Below are 25,437 nucleotides of genomic sequence, written 5' to 3' on the forward strand. Positions count from 1 at the left end.
AACAATAAGAAGAACCTGTTTCTGTGAACTGTGAATTGGAGCCTAGTCTTTCAGGAGAACATACAATAATATATAGTTACAAACATTTCTTTCACAATATCACACTGATCTAAATGGGAGAATAAGTGGTTCTATATTTCTGCCCTTTTTGCATTTGTTCTGTTAGAAACTAATATGCCCTCTTATAATAGCAAACCCCTTTTGGTTCTATAGTGCAACTCATTGTTTTTATATTCTTTTATGAGAAAAATATTAAATGTATGATAACACTGAACATTCAAAAGCAATACTCGTTTTCATGCACCCTAGGATACAATATAATATTCTGAATGAAAATACATATTTATTCTTAATTCCTAATGGTCTTTAACAATTTTTGTTCACAAAATGTTCCTTTAATGCAACTATTTAGCAAGCAGCCAGTTCAAACAATATTTTGCTATTCACTTAAGAGCAAAGCTTGGTGCTTGTTCCTTTCTTGACATTATATAGCAGTGATGGTTAACCTTGGGCAAGTGCCCAAAGCACGTGCATGCCCAAACCCCCAAAATGCAATGTGCGCTGCCCCCGTGCATGCATGTGTGGCCTCTATGCATGCACCCCACCCCAGCACATGAATGCATCCTCCACACGTGTCCCCCACACATGTGTGGCCCCCACACATGCACCCCGCACATGCTGGCATGGCCCCTACACATGCCCCCTGCCCCCTGCATGCACCCCCCACATATGCACGCTTCCCGCTTGCACCCTGCCCTCCATGCATGTGCACAGCCCCCCCCGCATATTTGGCAGGGCTGGTTGGCAGGAGGTGCATGCGCATGCGCAGTGGAATTGAATTGGTGTGACAGCTCGCATGCCCAAAAAGAGGACGCTGAGTGCCATCTCAGGCACGCATGCCATAGGTTTGCTATCACGGACATATAGCATACAGCTCATGGAGAGACAATACATGGGTGTGTGTATGCATGCATGTGTGTTTATCTCAAACATACCTAGAACAGTGGTGGGTTTCAAAATTTTTTACTACTGGTTCTGTGGGTGTGGCTTGGTGCACGTGGTATGGCTTGGTGGGCGTGGCATGGGAAAATACTGTAAAATCTCCATTCCAATCCACTTCAGGGGAAGGATACTGTAAAATTTCCATTCCCTCCCCAATCCAGAGAAAGTTACTGCAAAATCCCCATTTCCTCCAGATCAGCTGGGACTCAAGAGGCAGAGAATAGATGGGGATGGCGCCAGTCAGAATTTTTACTACCGGTTTTCCGAACAACTCAAAATTTCCTCTACCAATTCTCCAGAACTGGTCAGAACCTGCTGAAACCCATCTCTGACCTAGAAGCTTCTACAATAGAGCTATGGTAGATCCATAGTTAGCTGAATATATTCAAATGTCTTCCTTCAGCTGTTGTTTACCTGTTCTTTCTTGACCAAAAGAGTGGTTTTCATATTTCCCACTCTTGGTTGTTATCATCACATCATAGAGGCGACCTGGTGTGAGAGTGTTGAAGGAGCACTCGCTGGTGGACTTTGCAATGGTGATGAGATGAACTGTCTGACCTCTATGAGAGAGCGTCACCATGTAGCTATCCACATCCCCTGCAGCTGGCAGCCAGGAAACACTCAAATAATCACTCCGCCCTGAATTGTTCACCGTGACTCCACTTACACTGGAAGGAACTGCACATCAAAGCAACAGAAAGTTCTCAGTTTACCAGGTGTTCAGAGAAAGTTTCCTGATAAGGTCCAAATTTATAACAACAGAGAATTTTGTGACACCTAAAAATGACAAAAATGTTGCATAAGCATTTTTAGATCCCAGTCCTGAAGTGGAACTCTGATCTGAGAAAGTTTATGCAAAATTAGTTGTTTTTAAGTTTCCATGAGATTCTTCATTCTTTTTCTGCAGAAGACTACTGGTAATCCTTGAATTACAATTGTTCATTTAGTGACAATTAGGAGTTATAATGGCATTGAAAATAGTGACTTACAACTAGTCCTCACACCTACAACTATCGTAACATCTTCATAGTCACATGATCAAAATTTGGGTGCTGGCAACGGGCATTTTATTTATTTATTTATTTTATTTATTTATTATTTAAATTTTTATACCGCCCTTCTCCCGAAGGACTCAGGGCGATGTACAGCCAAGATTAAAACAATTAAATATACAAAATTAAAATATAAGTTAAAATACATATTCAATAATGGCCGAATTAAAACCGTCAAATTGACCCAAACTAAAATACCCCATATAAAATTATTAAAAATTCAAAATTTGGAAATTTAAAAATCAAGCCAGTCTCGCTTGGATAAACAAATAAGTTTTCAATTCATGGCGAAAGGTCCGAAGGTCAGGTAGTTGGCGCAAACCGGGGGGAAGTTCGTTCCAGAGGGTAGGTGCTCCAACAGAGAAGGTCCTTCCCCTGGGGGCCGCCAGCCGACATTGCTTGGCGGACGGCACCCTGAGAAGACCCTCTCTGTGAGAGCGTACGGGTCGGTGGGAGGCATAAGGTAACAGCAGGCGGTCCCGTAAGTACCTGGGCCCTAAGCCATGGAGCGCTTTAAAGGTGGTAACCAGGACCTTGAAGCGCACCCGAAAGACCACAGGTAGCCATTGCAGACTGCAGATTTATGACTGTTGCAGCATCCCAGAGTCACATGATCACCATTTCTAACCTTCTCAGCTGGTTTCTGACAAAGTCACTGGAGGAAGCCAGATTCACTTAGTGACCTCATGATTCTTTTAAGCAGTGATTTGCCTGACAACAGTGGAAAAAAGATTATAAAATTGAGTGCTACTTGCTTAACCGCCTTGCTTAGCAACTGATATTTTGGTCCCAACTGTCATTGTAAGTCGAAGACTACATGTACCACTGTTCTGTTGTGACCCAGGCCCAAGTAGGTAGTAGGAAACTCAGTCCATGAAAAAAAAACAACTTTATTCGAACAGCTGAGAATTACTTCATTCCCAGCGTAGTTCAACTAAATTAAAACAAATCCCTCCCAACACAAATTCCTCAGTCCTATCGCAAACCTTGGTCCAATTAGGCAAACTGCCAAAGGTCTTTCTTGGCAAACATTCAGAAGTCACAAAAATATATAGACGAAGCAGAAGATGAAGCTACCAACATTGTTTTCTGGCAAAGCCCAAACACCGTTGCTGGTCTGTTTTAAGCCTTATGGGAGGGGCCAATCATCTCTTGGCCCTACTCCCGAGTTGTTCTTTTTGCTTGAGCTGCTCCTGCCTTCTGGCAGCTCTTCTCATGTGTGCATTAGGAACAGGCTCCTCCTATTCCTCTGCCTCACTACTATCAGTCTCTGGAGGCTCTGGAGTCTATACCTCATTCCCTGATGGCCCTGGCCTCACCTCAGCCTCATCGCTATCCGACTCCATTGCCAGCTCCGCAGGCTGCTGGCAGACCACAACATGTTCTTCTGGAGGCATAGAGCTTCCTTCCTGTCAAACTGACCCAGCCCAGCCCCATGAATGGGAAAAATGTCATGAAACATCACATGACAGCAGCGTGATGGGGCGAGTTTGACACCTGTGATCTGGAAAACCAAGGCAGGCCGATTCTCTCTTTTTCTACCAAGAATCAATTCCCTTAGGGATAATCTGTTGTCAGGAGGGACATTAGAATCGCAGGATGAGGCAGAAGCAGGCACTGAGTGGAAAAATCAATACAAAAAGTGTTTTGAAAATGGTGTCTTTTCTCTCTACTTCATACTCCCTCCAGTCAAATGACAGCCTCCGTCCACCACAGAATGGGCCCCCCTCCCCCGAATAATTTGATGGAGAAAAAAATAAGCTAAAAAATGCAGTGGGCAGTTTGGGATCACTGTTACCCCATGGCATAGGGCCGGGTTATTTACGAGACCGCCTGCTGCTACCAATAGCCTCCCATCGACCCATGAGCTCCCATAGAGAGGGTCTCCTCAGGGTGCTGTCGGTCAAACAATGTAGACTGGTGACCCTCAGGGGGAGAGCCTTCTCTGTGGGGGCTCCTGCCCTCTGGAATGAGCTGCCTCCGAGGATACGTCAACTTCCTGACCTCTGGACCTTCCGCTGCAAGCTAAAGACTTTTTTATTTCATTGTGCAGGGCTGGCTTAATGAAGTTTTTATTGGGGTTTTATTATAGTCTTATATTCCTTTAGCCTTTAATTTAAATAGTTTTTAAATGTTTTTTAACTTTTCTGAGTTGTGCTTTTACCCTGGCTGTAAACCGCCCTGAGTTCTTCGGGAGAAGGGCGGTATATAAATAAAATAAAATAAATAAATAAAATAAATAAGAGAAAGGAGGTGCTTTCTAAATTTTGCTGTGTGGCCACAAGGAAATGAAAAATAAAACAGAAAAAAGCAGAGATAACTTATATTGCTCTAAACGGTGTTTCTAATGTACATTAGAAATGAAGGATGAAGTCTCCATTGTCCCTATATGGGACACTGTGATTGGGGGAAATTCGTTTAGCTTAAAACAATCCTGGGATGGGGGCTAAAACAGCTGTGTAACTTTGATGCTGATTATGTCATTCACAATACTTTTTTCTACAAATTTAATTAAATGTTTTGGACATCCAGAAGAAAAATGTTACTTTGCATTTACGTTGCTAGTACAATAGTAGTTACTGAATCAGCAGTTCTTGCGGATAAAAGGAATTTATATAGAGCTTAGGCACTAAACATTAATTTAAAACATACACGCGCAAATAAATACAAGGAATCTTATTTACAGTTGTTCATTCATAGAAAAGCAAAATGATCAGCCAAACTTTTGGAGGTGCAGCAACACAATGCCTCACTTTCACAAAAGGTTGCAGAGTAAACATTGACACATACATCATTTATAAATTTTGAAGTTGCCTGCCCTCTAGTGGAAAGACTTATGAACATTTTATCTGAGAATGAAGTTTAATTCTTTTCATGTTTGTTTTTCAGTTTCTTTCAATAATTACCTGAATCATATAATAAAATTATATATCCTCAAAATGCCTGACTCTACTAAAATTTAGGCTTTTTAAATATATACATTCTGTACAGTGGTGGGTTGCTCTTGGTTCAGTCCGGTTCTTGCAACCGGTAGTAAAAGTGGTGGGAGGCTCGGTCCACCCACCTGGACATCGTCATAGATGATCTGCAACTTCTCGTTGCAAACTGGTAATAAAGGTAAGTAAAACCCACCCCTGATTCTGTAATTGAAAAGCATTAATTCAAGAATTCTACCTATCGCTTAAGAAATTCACCAGACTACTGTCCAGTTTTCTTAAAAGTCAAATATTCGTGAGTGCTCATTATATGTTCTTCTGAAATCTCAATTTTATAAATCAAATCAACTTTATTCTTAAAAGGAAAAAGTAATGTACATGATGGCATCTTTTCATCTAAGTTGAAGACTGTACAATCCCTGATACAAATGTGAATAAAGATCAATGAACAAATCTTTTATTATTTTCATTTGAAAATACTGAAAAATGTCAATCCAAAGAAAATAGTTTCAATTTGTGTGGTCAGGTGAATTTTTAGAAGACCTGAAAAAATAATTTAATCTGCGTTTTTTGGGGTGGGGTGGGATGGGGGGAGACAGATTGCCTTCAAATCAGTGTTTGGTTCAGGTGAACCAGTAGTGGCGGCAGCAGGAGGCTCTGCCCACCTGCCCAGACGTCATCAAAAATGCTCTGTATATGTGCAGAAGGTTTTGTGAATGCGCAGAAGTGATGACTGTGTGCGAAGTGGTAGCGAATCCCCGCAGTGTTAAGGCAAGATTTCAGAAGATGTTTGCTACTGCCCATTTCTTAGGGTTGAGAAGTGACTAGCTGAGATCACCAAGCTGGCTTCATGCCTAAGGCAGAACTAGAACTCAGAGCAGAACTAGTACTCCAGTGCCTTAACTGCTACATCAAACTGGCTATCGACCTGTAATTATACTCACATGTTATCTTTCAAGAAAAAAGTAACCTTTCTTTTTCTTACCTCACTCTATGCTCCATTTGAAGAATGCTTCAGAGTCCTTAGCCTTGTAAAGGAAACCAAAACCTCTCAAATGTTATTCAGCCAATGGTCACCAGACATGTTGGCCAGTTCTATACCCCAACCAGCATGATTATTGGGCACCAAGTTAGAGGTGGCTGTTCTAACACATTCCAGAATCGAGGAATATTTTTCTTTAAGAAGAAAACATTTTCAGTTATCATCATCACTTCCTCCACAACCACCATTGGACATTTTAGTCCCTGATAACTACTATTATCCCAGTTGAGATTTATCCCTGATCATTTAATGGATTCAAATATGGAGCAATATGGAATCATTTTCCATTGCTTTTTTTCTAGAGTCATTTTATATTTGCTGGTCCAGTCACTAGACTTTTCCAGGCATTGTTTGATTTATTAGTCTCCTACCCATGTCCAACCAAGCAGCTTCTACCCAGACAAGTTAGTCAGAAGCCACCTGACCACTATTTTAAAGTATTGCTGATTTAGTTTTCTCTCTGAAGGACAGACATGATACAATCATCTTAATATATTCACTCATGAATAAATATATACATTATCTACCTACCAGTTCTTCCTTCAGCAATCACTTGTCTGGAAGATATTCCTCCACTAACAGTGGTAACAACCACTGAATAGAGTCCTCCAGGTTTTAAGGATTGGAAGTGGTACTTATCGGTATCACTGGAAACTGTGTCATTTTTTATGACAACATTTTCATGAATGACCAACACTTGGTATGAATCTACATCTCCTTTTGGCCTTATCCAATTGGTGAATAGACTGTTGGTTGTTCCTTGGTTTGCTACATTTAAGCTCATCACTTGTGCTGGAACTGGAAGATTAGCATTATGGTTAATGAATGAAATTATAGTTTATATTTACATAAAAGTTCAAAATCATACCAGTAAAATCCATAAAGAGATTCTTAAAAATATAATTAGTATCAATAAATTAATAAAATACAGGCAGCCCTCAACTTGCCATCACAATTGAACAATTGAACCCAAAATTTCTGTTGCTAAGTAAGACATTTGTTAAGTGAATTTTGTTCCATTTTATGGCCTTTCTTGCCACAGTTGTTAAGTAAATCACTGCAATTTATTAATAACAGGGTTCTTAAGTGAATGTAGCTTTCCCGTTGCTTGTCAGAAGGACTCAAAAGTTGATTGCATTCCCATCATAAATAAGAGTCAGTGACCAAGGGTCTGAATTTTGATCACATGACTGTGGTCAGGTGTCTGCAAACTTGGCTCTTTTAAGCTGGCTGAGGAACTCTGGGAGTTGAAGTCCACAAGTTTTAAAAAAGCCAAGTTTGCAGACACCTGACCATGGGGATGCTGCAACGGTTGTCAGTGTGAAAAATGGCCATAAATCACTTTCTTCAGTGCTGTTGTAACTTTGAATGTTCACTAAACAAACTGCTGTAAGTTGAGGACTACTTGTACATGGTCATCGGTTAAATGGTTAGAACATTTCTGAAATTTGAAAATTATTGGTCTCTTGGGAACAAAAGCTCTTAGAATCAATTTTTGTACTGGAGAATGGTACATTTCACGTACTTTTGCCAAGTATAGGCAGATCTCTTCAGTTTATTTATTAAAAAGGGCACTAGTTACAACATTTTTATTCCTTACAGGAATCTACATATATAAGTGGAAATGCCATCTTGATGCAAGCCAACCTGTAAAAATTTCCAAAAATCAGATGGATAGCATGATCCAATGAATATAGTTTACTTGCAGTTTACTTCAAAAGACTTTCAGTGAAGTTTTTTGCTAAGAATTCTTAAATAAAAGTCACAGCATAAGAGGACAGATCTGCTTATGGGCAGAAATTAATTAAAGAAGCAGATGTAAGAATAAGTATATAGTTATTGCAATGGAATATGTAAATACTACAATTTGCAACAAACTGAACTTTATAATTTAATAATTAAGGAATGTGAAGTCATGAGTGAGGAGTGAAGTGATTGTATTTGCACACAAAACCAGCAATTAAGGATGGTTTTTTTAAAAAAAGTGGTGATGAAAATTTGCAAAAGGACCTCTTCAAAATGGAGGAACATGTAATGGCATGCAATTAGAGTTCAGTGTAAACAAGCAAACTGTGATGTGCAATGGGGCAAAACTTCTTAATGTTGCATTTATGTGTTTATATCTTATTGGCAAAAATTGACCAAAACAGAGATATTGCAGTTTTGACAGTTCAAGGACAATATCAACATATCAAACAAATGCTATAAAAACATATCCTATATGCAAAACAAGGCTGCTAATATTGTGAAGCTTTTATATAGATCCCAGTTATCACAATTCTAGGAATACTAGATATAGAAACTAACTATTGGACAGCTAGAAAATGTGCAGAAAAAGGCAAGGAAAATGATTGGCTATAAAGTAATTCCTCTGTAGGGAAATGATACCATATTGCTATGCCTTTAGAGGCAAAAAAGTGAGTAAGATGATATGATAGATCGGATTCACTACCACAAGATGTACTGATAACTGCCTACTGAATTGCTTTAAAGTGACAAATTTATAAAGCATCAACTTATCAGGGGCTACTTGCTGTGAGGGTTAGACATTTATCTCCAGCATCAGAAACAGTAGGCTGATAAACAAAACTGAAAGTGCTTTGGCTCCTGCTCTGCTTGTGAGCTTCCTGCAAGCATCTGGTTGAGTACAATGGGAGAAGAATGCTAGATAGAAGTAGTCCTTATTTAGAGACTGTCTCATCTAGCAACTGTTCAGAGTTGCAATGGTGACGGAAAAAGTTTATGACCAATTTTCACATTTACGAGATCTTTTCAGGTCTATAAAGCATAGACCAGGAAAACTAAAGTAAGAACATAAACACAATCATGGTTTCATTTAACCACCAAGTAGCCGGTCCCAGTTCTGGTCTATGAGCTATACATGGCTTTCGATCAAATCTAGCTCTTCATGATTTGTATATGTTGAGTAGACATAATTTCTGTAGACATGAAGTTTGAAAAGCAACAACTAAGAAAACCATACAAGATAGTTAGTTTAAAAAAAAACCAGAACCAATAATATGTCGATAGTATGGTACCTGTATGACCCACAATTGAAGTCCAGTTACTCAAATTCCCACTTATGGTGGTGACATTAGCAGTGTACTTTCGTCCAGGAGACAGATCGGTATAAGTGAACTCTTTGGCTTCCTTAGCCAGAGCCCTGTTAACGATTGTGAGGGACCGGTGTCCCAGTGAAACCACATAGTGATCCCAGTCAGACTGAGGGGTCGCCCACATGATTGTTAGAGATGATTCATTGGCATGCTTCACACGAAGCTGAAGAACTGGCTGTGGAGCTGTGGGAGAAAAAGAAATAACCTCACAATATTGAGCTTTTATGAGGAGCTGCATTTTGAAAAGGAGTTAGTGATGCTGCTTTAACAAAAAGAAGAAGAAACACATTATGAAGAAACACATTACAGACACGGTTAGTTGTAGTGCTATGGTTGAAAAAGACTTTATGTGTGTTGTCTACCAACTGAGCTATGACATTACTCATAAGTAAAAAGCATTTCTTTCCTAAGTGAGCCTGGTTTCACCACTTCACAGGTGCTAGTTTTTGAGGCCAATGTGTTTTGTTTTGTTTTTAATTTGAATTTATATCCCGCCCTTCTCCGAAGACTCAGGGCAGCTTACATTGTGTAAGGCAATAGTCTCATTCATTTGTATATTATATACAAATGGATGAGACTATACATCCATTTGTTATTTATTTTTTACTTTTCTCTGTCTGTGTCTGCAAGCTACTGAGTTGGTGTTAGAAGAGGTATGCTGTAAGTGCTGAGCACAGTTCCATTCCATCTGCCACTGAGCTTTATTATTTAGAATTTGACATTTAATGAGAGACTTCAAACTGAGGAAAAAGCTTGTGGGAGTTGTCTTTATTCTGATGAGACTATTGAACAAATTGAACATTTATTCTTGAAACCACAGTGGCTTTGTTCCTACAAAAAGCTAAATCAACGGGGAAGGATAATTAGGATGTTGTGGAAACACCAATAAAAGTAAATGATCCCATTCAACTAATTTTAGAGAGAGGAAAGTAAATTAGCCCTCAAAAGACTTGGTTATGACTACACCAACTCTACCTAGTCAGCCATTCTGTGGAGATATATAACCAAGTGACCTATTTTAAAACAAAACAAAAAACCAAAAGAAAAGAAAAAAGAAAAGAAAAATGGCCAGTATTTATGATTTAACAATACATCCCCTAAAGTCTGATCGGTTGTGGTAGCCAAGCTATAGACAGCCAGGCCATTATAACAGGGAGCATCCACAGAGGCAATAAAAAAAATCAGTTATTACTATATGATCAAAAACGTCCATTTTCCCATTTATAGGGAAAGGAGATAATGCACACAGGGAAGGGCTTTGATCTCATGGTGAAATAGCATGTGGGAAAGACTTTTGGAAGATTGGCTAAAGAGATGCTGCCAAGTGGATGGTCAGTGAGAAACAGCATAGCCAGCAACTGGATCATGGTGTTTGAAAAGACACCCCTCCCCCATTTTTGACAATGAAAAATAGACAAAAGAAATAATTGTACATTCAAGCTTGCAAGGATCTGTGAGTCTAGCTTTACAATAAAGTAGAATTAATTCACCTAGTTGTGATTTCTGTCTAGTTCAGGCCATGAGGCCAATATTGATCATGCAAGTCTCAAAATACAATCCTCCGCATTTTCCCCTTAAAAGTGTGGGAAAGTAGGGAGCATGTCTTCTGAACCTCTTGCCTCACCCACTATCCACTTGCAAACTATGCTGTCTCTTATCTGACCATTCTCTTGGCAGTATCTCTTTGCCAAGTCTTTCAAGGTCCTTCCCATATTGTTACACATGGTTATGGAACCTCTCTTAATTAATACAAAGATATGCCTGGGTTAGGATATCATGGAACCTTTTAATACTCTTACTGCAAGAAGTACTTCTGTGCTTTTTGATATATTTAGTGTGGCAGTATAATTAGAAACAGTGATAAGGGGATACATCTATATTAGTGACTGACTCAATTAGATGTATGATGAATTAAGTTTTCATGTGGTCAGATTTAAAGAAAAGCAATAAAAGGTATGATCAAAATTATGTCTGGTTCCACTGCAATACTCCACTTTTGCTCAGGAATGGTACATTTCTGTAGCCCACAATAATCCGCACTTTATAATTACAAAAAGTATAATGTCAAAAAGTCAAAATGTGTATAAAGTCTAAAGGATTAAAAGGGAGGGTGTAGCAGGAAAAACAATCAACACGAGGTGTGAGATAAGGCAGGGTTTCTGACCCTGGTCTTCTTATACACCCTCCTATCTTTTGTTTTCCAGACTACTCCCTTCCTTTTTGTAAAATTGAAGTTCTTAACTTTCTACTCACAGCAATTGCTTATTTCAGTGTCAACTGCCTTCCTTTAATTGACTTAAAGTAATAGGTCTCAAATATTTTTAAGTACCTCACAGTCCCTTCAAGTAGTATTTGTATTCCATAATCTCATTTCAGAAAAAAAACTCTTTTTAAATTTTCAACATTTCTGCTGGCTATAATATGAAAAAAACCAACCAAAACAAACCATTTCCTCACCTGTTCTGCCTTTGCAGTGGGCTTTATTCTGTAAGCCTCCACTTTCTACAACAACAACCACCTCATATTGTCTTCCAGGAACAAGTGCTAAATCCTTGATGATGTATTCTCTTTTATCTTTCTCCAGAGTAGTATTCAGCAGTAATGTAGAGCGGTCAAACAGTAAAATACGATATTTGTCCCAGTCTCCCGTGGGGGGAAGCCAACTTACTTTCAGACATCTCAACCAACCCATGCTGTCTACTTTCAATTCTGAAACTTGTTGGGGAACTGAAACACAGAGTGCAGAATGATAACAGATAAAAGGGAACTGGTTTATCATAGAATAAATAATTCTTCCTTAAATTGTTATTCTATTAGCATTCATTAATTCAGTAGCTTCCTACTGCTAAATGTCTAATTGTTTTTGAACATTTTTACAAAGTCCCAATTTGTGACTTAAAATCCTGTGCCTATATAATGCAAGATTTGCAACACATTGGCAGGATGGCATCACCACCTGAGAAGGAGTTAGTAACCCTATTTCTCTATCTACAGTACAGATTCTTCCTGCCATATATTCTGGTTCTCCATTTGAGACTCAGGACATAGCTAAGGAAGAATAGCTGGGCATAGGATTTATAGTGAAAATTTTAAGCATTGTTTAATTTCAGCAATCTTCCCCTTTAACTGTGCTCTATTCCACTTATAGTATCATTATATTTTTATGATGAAGGGTGAACAAATTATTATAGAGATAAGACTGTAGGCAGACATGCAATAATTTTGATAATAAATGAGGATATTGTATCTCAGGAATATTGCAATCTTTTACATTTAGTTCAAGATTTACTAACTAGTATTTCCTTTTGAGGGGGACACGGTGGCTCAGGGGCTAAGATACTGACCTTGTCGATCGAAAGGTCGGCAGTTCAGCTGTTTGAATCCCTAGTGCTGCCGTGTAACAGAGTGAGCTCCTGTTACTTGTCTCAGCTTCTGCCAACCTAGCAGTTTGAAAGCACGTAAAAAATGCAAGTAGAGAAAATAGGGACCACCTTTGGTGGGAAGATAACAGCATTCCGCGTGCCTTTGGCATTGAGTCATGCCAACCACATGACCATGAAGATGTCTTCGGACAGTGCTGGCTTTTCGGCTTTGAAATGAAGATGAGCACCACCCCCTAGAGTCGGGAACGATTAGCACGTATATGTGAGGGGAACCTTTACCTTTACCTTTATTTCCTTTTGAAATAAGTAGGACCAGTGTAACTGTAATCTAAATCCAACCCATAGTATTTACTGCCCAGAGAACAATTGGCACCAAAAAATAAATAAATCAAAATACTGATTGGTTTAGAAGGTGCTTAGAAAAATTAGAAACCTACTTGTCCTTCCATGAGCTGTCACTTTGGTGAATAATTCACTACTGATTGCATTGACATTCACTTCATACAAACTTCCAGAAATTAGCTTGTCAAAAGAGATCTCTGTGACTTGCGCTTGTAAAATTTTACTTTCCTTAAAAGACCCATGTTGAAATAAGGTGACATTGTAGAAATCAAGGTTTCCTGAAGGCCTCTTCCATGACACTTTCAGTGTATCCAGACTATCTTCATTAGCTACCATCAAATCTAAGACTTTGGCTGGAGCTATTAAAAAAAGAGTTAAAAAAATTAGTTAACAAGCACAGTAGACCAAATATTTGCATCAGAGTTGTAGGCATGCATAAAACTCACTTTTCAATATATTATTCTGTGGTGGTTCAGTGATTTCCTTTTGTAACTCCAGTTCCTGATTGCAAATTGAAGGATTTCCTTCTGGACCCCACTGAACCATCTCACAATAGCATGGGTGAAGATCTAGCATGATCACAGTGAGGATGGACTATTATGGATTTCTTTGAATTCATCTATTTACAAATCAGTAAGCTTTACACATCCTTACAGTTCTATATTAAAAATACTTTGAGCTGGAAACAATTTTATTATCAATACTGACAGAGTATTGATAATGAAGAGTATATAGTCTATAGGCTCCATTGGCTTGACATCAATATAGTGCTTAGGATTAGATGTAGAGTTATATATTTTGATCAAAATATTGTGAATCATGTAACAATTCATAAAATATCTCATATAGTCCAATCACATTTATCACTTTTGAATATTGTAAACTTTGGACTTTACATTGCATATAGAATTGAATTTTGAGTAAAATAGAAGGGTTAAATATTTAACTGCTCTCAAAATTATCTGGCTTTTTTTGAGTAGTTTTAACTTTTTAAACCGGAAACGGTAACATTGATGAAAATGACAAGATACACTTGGTTATCTACTTTTATATTTAAAAATGACAAGTGCTTACTATATTATATTTATTTACCCTCATCTGGTCACTGTCTCATGAACTGAAACTCTGACAAATACCTGTTGGGAGCTAAGAGCTCTTTAACTGAGATGAATGGGACAATCCTTAGTGGAAGCATAAAACATTCTAAATTAGAATAAAGTCTTCTTATTTTGAAACAGTTCAAGATGTAAACCACTTTTTTCTATTAAAGTCATAGGCATTCCTTATGATATACTACATTCTATTGCAGTTAATTTTAAGGACATTTATATGAATAAACCCACGTTTTATTTTGAAAAAAGGGGCTTTATTTTATCCTTTAATTATATGTCTTATTCAGGAAAATATTTATAAAATCTTACCAGTTCTTACTAGTCTTACATTATAGTTCTCCATCCCCTGAGCCTTGGAAATAATTGTCAAATTATATAGACATCCCGGTGTTAATCCTGAAAAATTGTATGACAAAATATCTTTCTCTAGATTCATCTGTTGAATTAGAATATCTTTCTCCAGCAAAACCAGCCCGTATTGATCCACATGACCAGCTCCTGGCAACCATGAAATATGGAATGACTGCTTCTTACTCAAGACCTTGATGTTGTTGACTGGTGAAGGAACTGTTAAAAGAAGGAAAGGGAGCAGCTTATATAAAGAACACTGCAAGTATCTGCCTTAAGTATACCCCTTTAAATCTACATTTTATTTAATAAAGTTAACTAGATTTCAGTGAAACATTTATTTATGTTCTGAAGAGACATCCAAAATTTTTAGATTAAAATGTATGCATTAAGAAATATACTAACTTCATTAATGAAACCATATTTTGATCCAATCAAATTATATTTGAGGTATTAACTATGATTTTCTAAACTTTTTGGACTTTTTGCGTCACTTGATTTCATACTACTTGGGAAAGCAACATCAGTCAGGACATTGTCTGAATTATTCTGTCTAATATCAGTTCAGTTTTTTTCTTTTTATATTGTTATTGCATCTGCTATTGATATGTGTTGCCAAGGTAACAATAACAGAGTTGGAAGGGACCTTGGAGGTCATCTAGTCCAACCAGACAGGAGACCTATACTAGGGATTTGAACCGCTGAACTACCGACCTTTTTGATCAACAAGCTCAGTGTTTTAGCTATTGAGGTTTCTGACAGTAGAAAAATCCTTGCCACAGACTTTCTCTAATTTAGCATTCCAAAACCAAACCCACAACCGTTAGGCCCTTCATTTCCGTTCAGGCCTAACAGAATTTCCAGCCATCCTGGTCAACATTTGATTATGAATTCTGGTAATTGCAGATAATTCTGATAATTCAATGGATCTGACAAGTTTCATTTCCTCTCCCAATGCTCAGTGTGGGTCACAGTTTATATATAACTATGGAAAATAGCATTTGAATGTTCAGTATATTTATTGCTATAAATAATGTGAGAAAACTCACTTTATTACTATTTCTTAAATAAATAAATACCAATTTTTTGCTAAATGGTGGATTTCTACTGATTTTCATTGTCTGCAAATGTCCTCAGCAAACCAGAGTGTCATGATCATATAAATTATACGTTAATTTCAATTATAAGTTAATATATAATTTAAATTAAATTAAATCAAATCATATGCTTGTACCCTGATGTATGAAGCAAGTCCATAAGTCACCTTATTTATAAAATGATGTCAGCATGCATGTCTTATCATTTGCCATCCCATGGACCCCACAAACGTCTATTCACAAACCATTTCAAAATTCTTTTATGTCTAAGGAATTCTCATTTGTTCTTTTCTTTGTGGGAATAGAAATTATGAGCATAAGTGAAATAATATTGGTGAATATAATATTGTTATCACCAGCATTCTTACCAGTAGACCCACTGATGTCAACTGATGAGCTTTTTTTATTTCCAGCAACTGCTCTGATGGTGATGGTGTATTTATTGCCAGGGATGAGATTGGCAAATATCTGATCACTTCTAGAAATGCCTCCAGGAACTGATATCTCGTCCACTTTTTCAATGCCATTAAATAATTGTAGCTCATACCAGTCCACTTTCCCTAAGGATGGGCTCCACCAAACCTGTAAAGTGGTGGTTGTAACTTTGTCCTTCTTAATTTCAAATCTTGCAGGGGGCAACGGATCTATGAGTTTCCAACAAACAAAAACAAAGCAAACAAAGTGGAAATCAAATTAGCAAAGCCTATAATTAGCAAATTAGCAAAGCAAAGCACATCAGCTGTCTGAATACTTATGTAAGATAAATGTATGAATAGCTGTTATTCACGATCTAAATTGACCTCAACCACATATCAAATAAAGATAGTAGACCAGCAGGTATGAGATGTTGGGAACTAGAAGAAAGAAGGTGTGACAAAGGCTAAATCGTCCAGCCTAAGAAAATTTAAAGGCTGCAAAATTGTAGCTATAATACACATTTCTTTTTGCTTGTATATATATAGATCTTACAATCAAATTAATACTTTAATTAAAAACTAAGTTAAAAAGTTAAATGAAGAGAATTTTATTCCTGCCTTCCTTCTTCAACTAATAGGAATAAAAGATGGCACAAACAATACAATAATTATTCAACATCAAGGATCATCTATATCAGGGGTCCTCAAACTACGTCCCACGAACTGGATATGGCCTGCCAAAGCCATTAACTCAGCCTGCGGGGGACCATGAGGCTGCCCCGCCTACATTGCCCCACCTACCCGCCGGCCCCCACCCACCTTCTGGAGGCCGAGGCCAAAAACGGGATGCGTGGAGGCCTCAGGAGGCCAAACATGGGCCTGTTTTGGGGCAGCAGAGTGGTACTGGAGTGGTACTGTTACCCTCCCCAGCCTCCAGAGAGAGAGAGAGAGAGAGGGAGAGACGGAGAGAGAAACACATGTGGGAGAGAGGGGGGAGAGGAAGATAGACACACACACACGCACACACACACACACACACACATAAATACCTCATCCGCCCCCAAGTCAGCCATGTCCCTTCACTAACCTACTTTCCATCCCTAGGAGCATAACACATTAAAGTTTAATTTGTGTGTATTGTTAAATTGGCCACGCCCACCCAGCTACGCCAACCCAGCTGGTCTGTCCCCTCCAACAGTCTGAGGAACCATGAATTGACCTCCTGTTTAAAAAGTTTGAGGACCCTGATCTATATATTATATCTATATATTCAGCTAGATTGCACAGTAAAAAGAAGAACCACAGTCCAGGGAAAGGAGGAAAAAGACATTGTTTTGGGGTGACTACAATATAAAGGCGACAAGACAATCTTAGCCTAATTAACATACTATGCTGTTACAGAAAACTGCCAGGTTCTGCTTTGGTTAGTAACCAACCCTTATCAAACTTATTTAAAATGCTTTCTGAAATATCTTAGTTTAAAAATTATGACCAACAGGCAGCTACAATATGTGTTGTCTTTCAAATCCACTTCCTTCCCCACCATACAAAGTAAGAATATACAATGGCAAAATGCAGAGGGAGTGTTTCCAATATGTAATCCCACCAGCTAGCTCTTATACTGCTTTTGTGTAGGAGTTTTCTTTTATCAATTCAGGGAACATCACAGTCCAGATCAAAACCCTTCAGGAGAGATGCACGTGCTCCTCACCGGATGAGGCTAGCAAAATTCACCAAAGAAGCAAGTTCACTCTCTAGCCTGCCAATCTGATCTCATCCTTGTACTGTATTCTCCCCATTATTTACTCTTTTGGATATAACTTTTTCTCTTAGATTTATAATTACTAAAACACATTGTTTCATAACTTGGTAGCTAAACCTTGTGATGGAACTGCTGCAATGCAAGACCGTAAGCTACAGACTGTCCTTGATAGTATCTGTTTCTACAGTCAGCACAAGAGATCCAAAATTAGGGACACCCTCAGTCTTGGGACTCATTGGGTGACTTTGGGCCTATCATTGTCTCTCAACTCAATCTATCTCACAAGGATGTTGCTGTGGGAAAAGTAGAAGGAAGTTTTATATCTACCCCCTTAGCTCCTAAGTGAAAAGGATACAAATCAAATAAATGCATACATAAATAATTCCGAGTTTAATTGGGCTGGCAAAGAAAATTTATATGCAAACATACAACCCTCCCACACCAATTACTACAGCATCATCATCATTATCATATTTTTATTGTACTGTATCTTATAAGTTGCCTATAGCCGTTAAGGCAATAGAAAGCATATAAATCGTATGTAGGAGTGTGTATGTGTGTGTAAGTGTGTAGACAGACAGACAGATGGATAAATTTGTTCTTCCTCTTCTAGATTTTTTCACTAGTCACTAGATGGTCAATTAACTAAAATCAGATTAGTAATTTTTCTACCTGAACTAGTAACTTTTGGAGCTTCTCACACAACTTTTTCATTTTTCCCTTTTAAACGGCATAACTGCAATATTTAAAATTTTGATTGAATTTTGGTTTTGATAAGAGAGGTGTCCAACAAAGTTACCTCTCAATCAACTTTCCTCCCCCATAAGATATAAAGGTTTGTTAAAAAATTTTTTTGAAGAGGTCATGTGTTTTTTAGTTTTGGTAGAAGTTGGATCAAAAAAACAACCTTCTTATTTATTTTTTATTTATTTATAATTACATGTTTTTACTGCACCATCTCCCGAAGGACTCTGGGCAGTGAGCCTTACCTCAGTTTTGAGGAGGAATAAGAGTTAAATAGTTAGGCAACCTAAATAGCAGACTAACCTCTTTAAGGGAATGAGGAAATAAAATATTTTGAATTTTGGAACCTATAGACGAAGAAAAATACTATAATAATCTCCTGGTTCTTAATATAAACCGATCTGCAAGTGACAAATGAGAGGTGGGATACAACTCCTAAAGCAAATGAAAAGATTGCGTGCGTAGAAGGCAAAGTTCAGAAATTCAGTCTTTATCTAATCTATCTAGCTCAGAACACAAAACACTCAGTCCTTTGGACATCCGCTAGAACAAAGGAACAATGAGTTTGGGAAGTGCCTGGCCTGAAACTCTGGTCTGGAAGCAAACACTTAAAAACCATTTGCATTGTTGCAAATTTCTTGACTGGCAAGTGCCCAAAAGCGATATATCATGGATATCAAATATTTCTATAAAGTTATTTTACAATTTGTTGCACATATTCTAGCAAGAATAAGAAGATATATACAAGAAATGAGCTTGGTTAACTTTTATTTTTCACTTTTGTATAATGATTTTAAAGAAATTCCCTATGCTTTCATGACATTACGCTTAGTTCAGTTTTTATCTTGCATTTGGTATTTGTTTGTTTAAACTTTTATAATACAAAAAATATTTAGTATAGAATCTTTAACTTTCCAGATAATTGACTTGAAAGAAAAATATATTGACTAAATGTTATTGTATATACACAGATTGCTTTGAATCTCTTATATAGAGCTTAAATGAAATCTTCATATACAATTTTACATTTTTTCATAATGGGACACAATTATAAATACAAGTGTATTAAAATAATTTCTAATATTACTACTAGATTGAAAAAGGCAAATTGAAATATTAATTTAGGTATAAATCATGTTGTAAATGTATTGTCAGGAAAGTCAGGAAATGAAAACTTTGCTACACACACAAACACTGTGTTCAGATAGTGAAAGTTTCTATCTTTTACTGCTGTACTGGTTTTTTTTCTGCTGATGATCTACCTCTCCATCTTTCTCTCTATCCTTAGTTGCCCTCCTCTCTCTCTCTCTCTCTCTCTCTTCATCAGGAAAGGAACAAAGAATTTCTGATATTAGATAAAGAATAGATGTTCTCTATGGATAATGGATAATGACAGATCTACTGATCTTGTAGTCAAATTAGAATCAGAAGAAATGTACCATTTGTTACTTATATTTGAAGACATACGCAATATTTATATTATCAATCCATCTACAGATATATACAGTGTTAATGCTTACATTTTGAACTTAATATGTAGATATATTGGATTGTATAATATATTGGAATATATAAAATCATCTTATGAAAACGTTGTGTAATTGTTTTGTGCCCATATTAAAATTAATAGAAATTATTGTTGCAGACCTTAAAAACATAGATTTAGGATACTTACCTCTTTTTGCTACTTTACACAGCTACATGAGTTTTATAAGTGATTTGGATTAAGTATCTTAGGCAAGGAAGCAATATCTTTTCAGTTACTTTAATATGACTATTAGGATGAAATCAGATATACTTTTGAATAAACATAATCAACATTTCCTGTGCAAATCCATAGCCAGGTAGTCATTCCCCAACCTGATAATCCCCATCTAGGATGACCATCCTTGCTGGAGATGCTGGCAATTATAATTAAACTTATCTAGGGGGCAATAATTTGGAGAAAGCTGATAAATATTGGGCAAAACTAATATAATTGGAAAGATTATCAAAGTAGACCCTGATGAAAGGAAATATGCTCAGAAAAAGCTAATTATAGCTTTTTACAAAGCTATAATTTGTAAATAAGAATAGAGATAGGCTACACAGTTAAAGTGTCATCTATTTATACAAGAGTTTATATACAAGAGTTTTTTTGTGTTTAGAGAATTCAAATCATTGTTTCATTTCATTTACCTCGTGAAATCAGTGAGCAAGCTAAGAATGAAGAGATGCTGTTTAAGGAACCTTTCACATTAATTTCAAATTACATAATAATCTCTACAAACTCAGGATTAGCATCAGGATGAAAACAGAACAGGAGAGATCCTTCCTCATCTTCTAAGTATCCCCCAAATGATCAGCCAAGCTGTACCTGTTTGCAGGGTGATATTGCTAGTTTCTCCATCAGAGAGAGAAACAATCCTGAGCGAGTACGAAGTCCCAGCTTCCAAGCCATTGAAGTTGCATTCGTAGGAACCGTTGTCCTTCTGGATGGCTTGGCAGTCCCTGGATAAAACCTTGCTGGAGCTGCAGATAACGCTGAAATTACAGGGGTTGCCCGAGCTGTTCCATCTCAGATAAACCGACTGGCTGGAGACCTTCCATTCTGTCTGGTTGATGGTGCATTTGACTGGAGCAGCTAGACCACTCTAGAGAACAATCAAAAACAGCATAGGCCATTTAGGAATAAATGCTTTCTTTCTTATTTACCCTTTACCTATGAGAACTGGGCAAATTCTAAGGTTGTTGCATTTTTCAACACAATCATCCTGAAATATTTTTGAGGGAAGCTATACCTTAATTAATCCAGAAAACCGCACAAAAACTAAAATTCAAGCCATGGAATAGAAGTGTCACTTCTTCTTTGAGTGTGAGGGCAGGCGCGTGTATGCCGGCAGGTGTGAGTAACGTCTAGCAGAGAATCCGTAAAATACAACCGGACCTAAGGGTTGTTGCATTTTCCCAATCGGCCGGATTTTTGCCGCCCGAAGAAAAAAAATCTCACTTCTCACTTTAGGGTGCTCGCTGCTGCGGATGAAGGGAAGGTGGGCGGGGGTGATGGTGGTGGAATAGAAGACCTCCAAGGTCCCTTCCAACTCTGTGATTCTGTGGGAGCCGTGGGCTTTCGCGAAATAACGACTTCGGTCATTACTCAGTCACTAGATTTTAAAAGGTCGTCTTCGGTGCGAAGAGTTTCCAAGCAGGAAACTTCAGTTCGCCTATTAAGTATGCTGATGCAGAGGGCAAAGTCATGGGAAGAGTTAGCGAGAACTGATAGGAGAAGGAAGAGCCGGAGTGGGAGGAGGAAAGAGGGATGCGCGCCCTACCTGGCGAGCCCCCCCCAGGCCCCTCTCGAGTACCTGTCACCCACCTTGAGAAGGGCCAGCGCAAGAATCCACCAAGAGCCTCCCGCTCCGCATCTCAGCCTTGCCATCCGTTTGGATCTGCAAGGCTGGGGGCGAGGAACCTCCTTTTGCCCCGCCGGCGGCGGCTGGTGGCTTCCCCCGTGGCCGCGGGGTCGAGAGACGCAGCAGCCCACGGCGGCCCTCTAGTGGCCAGCTTGACTCTTGCAGGCTCTCCGGAGGCTCCTGGAATGTTTCCCGCCGGCCGGACGAGGACTGAACCCCGCGGCGGATTGCAGGCGCGGTGTGAAAGCTGCCATTCTCACCCGGCCCTCGCCAGGCACCTTGGACCGCCGCCTCTGCTCTGCTCTCCCTCCGTCGTCCGCAGGCGGAAAGCTCTGCCTCCGCGCCCGAACTTCCCCTTCCCGCCCTAGTTCTCCGTTGCTCCCGGGGCGCTCTCCCTCGCTCTTACCTACCCATCCTATCACCGCCCCCCCTTCCTCCTCTTCCTTCGCCGCTGCAAGCAATTCCACCCCTCCCTTTTTCCTTCCTTCCTCCTTCCCTCCCTCGTCTGGGACTTCTTTCCCAGGGCTATTTCTGACACTGGATGGAAGGGAGATGGTTTCCTTCAGGCGTTTCTCCTCCCCTTGGAATGTCCTAATGTAAACCTCTTGGTTTTACAGACTGGAGATGCTACTTGGCTAAGCGGCTGAAACCTTTCAAACCGAAAAGAAAAAGTTCAGTTGCCATGTTTCAACTTCCGGACTCTTGCTTTCACGCTTAAGTCGGGTTTAGCCCGCTTTGTCCGAGTCACTTGGCCTCCCCACTTTCCCAGCCCTTTGAGCGCATCCAGAAAAAATAATAATTACTTTCACAATTTAGAGACGCAGCGTTAGGCTAAAGTAAGGTGGAAGTTGATAGGATGCAAGAATATGAATCTGCAATAATGATGATATCGCGATTGCCTTTTAATAAAAGAAACACATGACCAAGCTGTCAGGAGAACCATTTCCTAACACAAATGGCAACTCCAAATTATGGGTGCAAAGGTGGTAGTGAAGCCTCAAATAACAACCTTGGCAAAACTTGGCTAAGTATTCAATGCCCTTCAGAACTGAGATAATAGCCATTTTCCCCTAACAAAGCCTTGTAGCTTATTTAAAAAGAAAAAAGAAAAAGACAGGAATTGCAAATTTCCTTTTTGTTATCTTAGCGAAGTAAATCAGTAATCAGCCTAGAGCAGTTACTTTTCTTCCTCAAAATCAATATAGCCAATCCCATTTTGAATATCATATCAAGCAGAACCTTATGTTCAGCAATAATCAGTTCTGTGGAAAAAGAAAAAAAAAACATTAACATGGAAACTGACCAATTTATTTTACTTGTTTCTTTCATCGGCATCTGCATTTAAAGTGACCATTATGCTGCCCCAAGTATATTTCCACTAGAAATATACACAATTAAAAGCAATAAATGGGCTTGTTCTTGGAAAATGTCATTAACAAATTAACTCTAAAAAGAGAATATTTTTTTGTTTGTAAAAATAAAGATAGAAGGAATCCCTGCAGGATTTCACATTCTAACCTCTACTTTAAACTATCGTATACCTCCTATTTTAACTTATAAATAGGGAACTTCCAAGTGTCCACTCTTGGGGAATTCTATAAGTTGAAGTCTACAACTCTTAAAGTTGACAAGTTTGGATGCGTCCCTATCCTAGAACAAACCTCACAGCTCATAAAATCATTCAGAACAAGTCTGTAGAGAACCCTTCTAATTCTACAGCATTTATATAAATCCTTAAAAAGTTTATTCAAGTGTTGTGAAATCACTCCTGTTGTCTTGATATATAATGCTTTCTTCAAATTTACAATTTGAAGAATTTCATTTTTCAATTTCATTTTTACAAAAATTAAAAAACCCTAAGCACATTTTAAATTAATTTACGATAGAAAAATCTATTTTCCTGTGAGTTACCAAGAAGTTAAATCTCATCAAGGTTGCTTCAATAATTTTTCCTCCTATTGTACCTAATTGCTTATTTTTAAGATACATTCTCCAAATGTACAATTTGGATACAATTTTAATATTGTATATTGTGTATGTTTTTAGCCTGGCTGTACACCGCCCTGAGTCCTTCGGGAGAAGGGCGGTCTAGAAATTTAATAAATAATAAAAATAAATAATAATAAAAAAATTTGAGTCATCCTTTTGGAGTTCTTTGCTTGAATTTTCACCACTCAAATATCCTTTGTCCATTAGTGATCATTCAGTTTGAATTGGGATTTGAATTGGAGCCCTGGTATTTGAAGTGGTCAGAATTCCATCTGAATTTATAATTTGAGGTGAACTTTTTAATTTAATTTTTAATTTAATTCAAGACAGTTTATATTTTAAAACTCAGATTAAAAATTATCCATAGTTATCCAATTATCCCTCCCATTACTGGGAAAGAATTAAAATGTTTGTGGCCGCTACATTGTGGGAAAAATGGCATGTAAATAATAGAAAAGATAGAACTTTTACACATCATTAATGCCAGCATGTTTCAGCTTGATACTTCCAGGGATTCCACCACAATACTATTTTGAAATATTCCCATGAACCTCCTTTCAAGACACTTTCAGATTATCCAGCAAATAGCCTATATACTGAGCAATGCAGAAGATTAGGGTGGCTCAGGCTGTAAGATAGCCTGTTATTAAAACACAGCTGCTTGCAATTACTGCAGGCTCGAGTCCCACCAGGCCCAAGGTTGACTCAGCCTTCCATCCTTTATAAGGTGGGTAAAATGAGGACCCAGATTGTTGGGGGAGACAATAAGTTGACTTTGTAAATATACAAATTGCCTTACACAATGTAAGCCGCCCTGAGTCTTCGGAGAAGGGCGGGATATAAATGTAAATTAAAAAAAAAAAAGATGTTTTGCATCAAACCAAATAATTCTCAAAAAATGAATAATAGATATTAATAGATACTGGGCCTCTGTGGCTCAGGCTGGTAAAACAGTCTGTTATTAACAGCAGCTGCTTGCAATTACTGCAGGTTCAAGCCCCACCAGGCCCAAGGTTGACTCAGCCTTCCATCCTTTATAAGGTAGGTAAAATGAGGACCCAGATTGTTGGGGGCAATAAGTTGACTTTGTATATAATATACAAATGGATGAAGACTATTGCTTGACATAGTGTAAGCCGCCCTGAGTCTTTGGAGAAGGGCGGGATATAAATGCAAAAAAAAAAAAAAAAAGTGATATCTGTCCACTTGCTTTTTGAGGGTGTTAAAGTTTCCATGACATTAGAGGAGGCCTATGGGCTTCTCTTATGTGATGGTGTAACTTTGCTATTTACAATTTTATGGATTCTAATAGGAGAATATAAAGACATGAGTAGCAAATTTGGCCCTTCCTGGGAAGAGCTCCCTCATCTCTGTCTTTAATAGGATAGCAGGCTGGCTAGGATAAAACTTTTCTGGACAAGACATAATTCTGTCTTGCTTCCTCTCAGAATAACAATTGTGGCATAAGCAGGCTGGCAATTGTAAGACAATACGGTTGATCTACAGAGAAGGTCTACAGAGAAGGAGGCTGGTATAGAGAAAAGAACATTCACCATTTGTATACCATTTAATATCATGCTTTTTATTTTACTATTTATATTGAAACTTCTAAGATAGCATTGGTAAGATTAGTCAGCTCAAAGAGTTTGTAAAATGGATGATTGAGAGAATATAACTTAATGGTAAGTAGGAATTAGTGTTAAC

The 25,437-nt window shown here is 38.2% G+C and overlaps 1 protein-coding gene across 1 annotated transcript in view; it reads right to left on the minus strand.

Moving 5' to 3' along the window:
- The window catches only part of PTPRB (protein tyrosine phosphatase receptor type B), a 102,486-nt gene that overhangs the window by 48,831 nt on the left and 28,218 nt on the right, over positions 1–25,437 (minus strand). The window contains exons 4-11 of the mRNA XM_058190260.1: positions 20,709–20,985; positions 15,799–16,074; positions 14,295–14,552; positions 12,969–13,232; positions 11,606–11,875; positions 9,071–9,331; positions 6,564–6,830; positions 1,417–1,680 (exon numbers count right to left, since the gene is read on the minus strand). Of these exons, the coding sequence (XP_058046243.1) occupies positions 1,417–1,680; positions 6,564–6,830; positions 9,071–9,331; positions 11,606–11,875; positions 12,969–13,232; positions 14,295–14,552; positions 15,799–16,074; positions 20,709–20,985 (2,137 nt within the window). The remainder of the gene's footprint in view (positions 1–1,416; positions 1,681–6,563; positions 6,831–9,070; positions 9,332–11,605; positions 11,876–12,968; positions 13,233–14,294; positions 14,553–15,798; positions 16,075–20,708; positions 20,986–25,437) is intronic.

Source organism: Ahaetulla prasina, chromosome 7, assembly GCF_028640845.1.
Source record: "Ahaetulla prasina isolate Xishuangbanna chromosome 7, ASM2864084v1, whole genome shotgun sequence".
Lineage (NCBI taxonomy): Eukaryota > Metazoa > Chordata > Lepidosauria > Squamata > Colubridae > Ahaetulla > Ahaetulla prasina.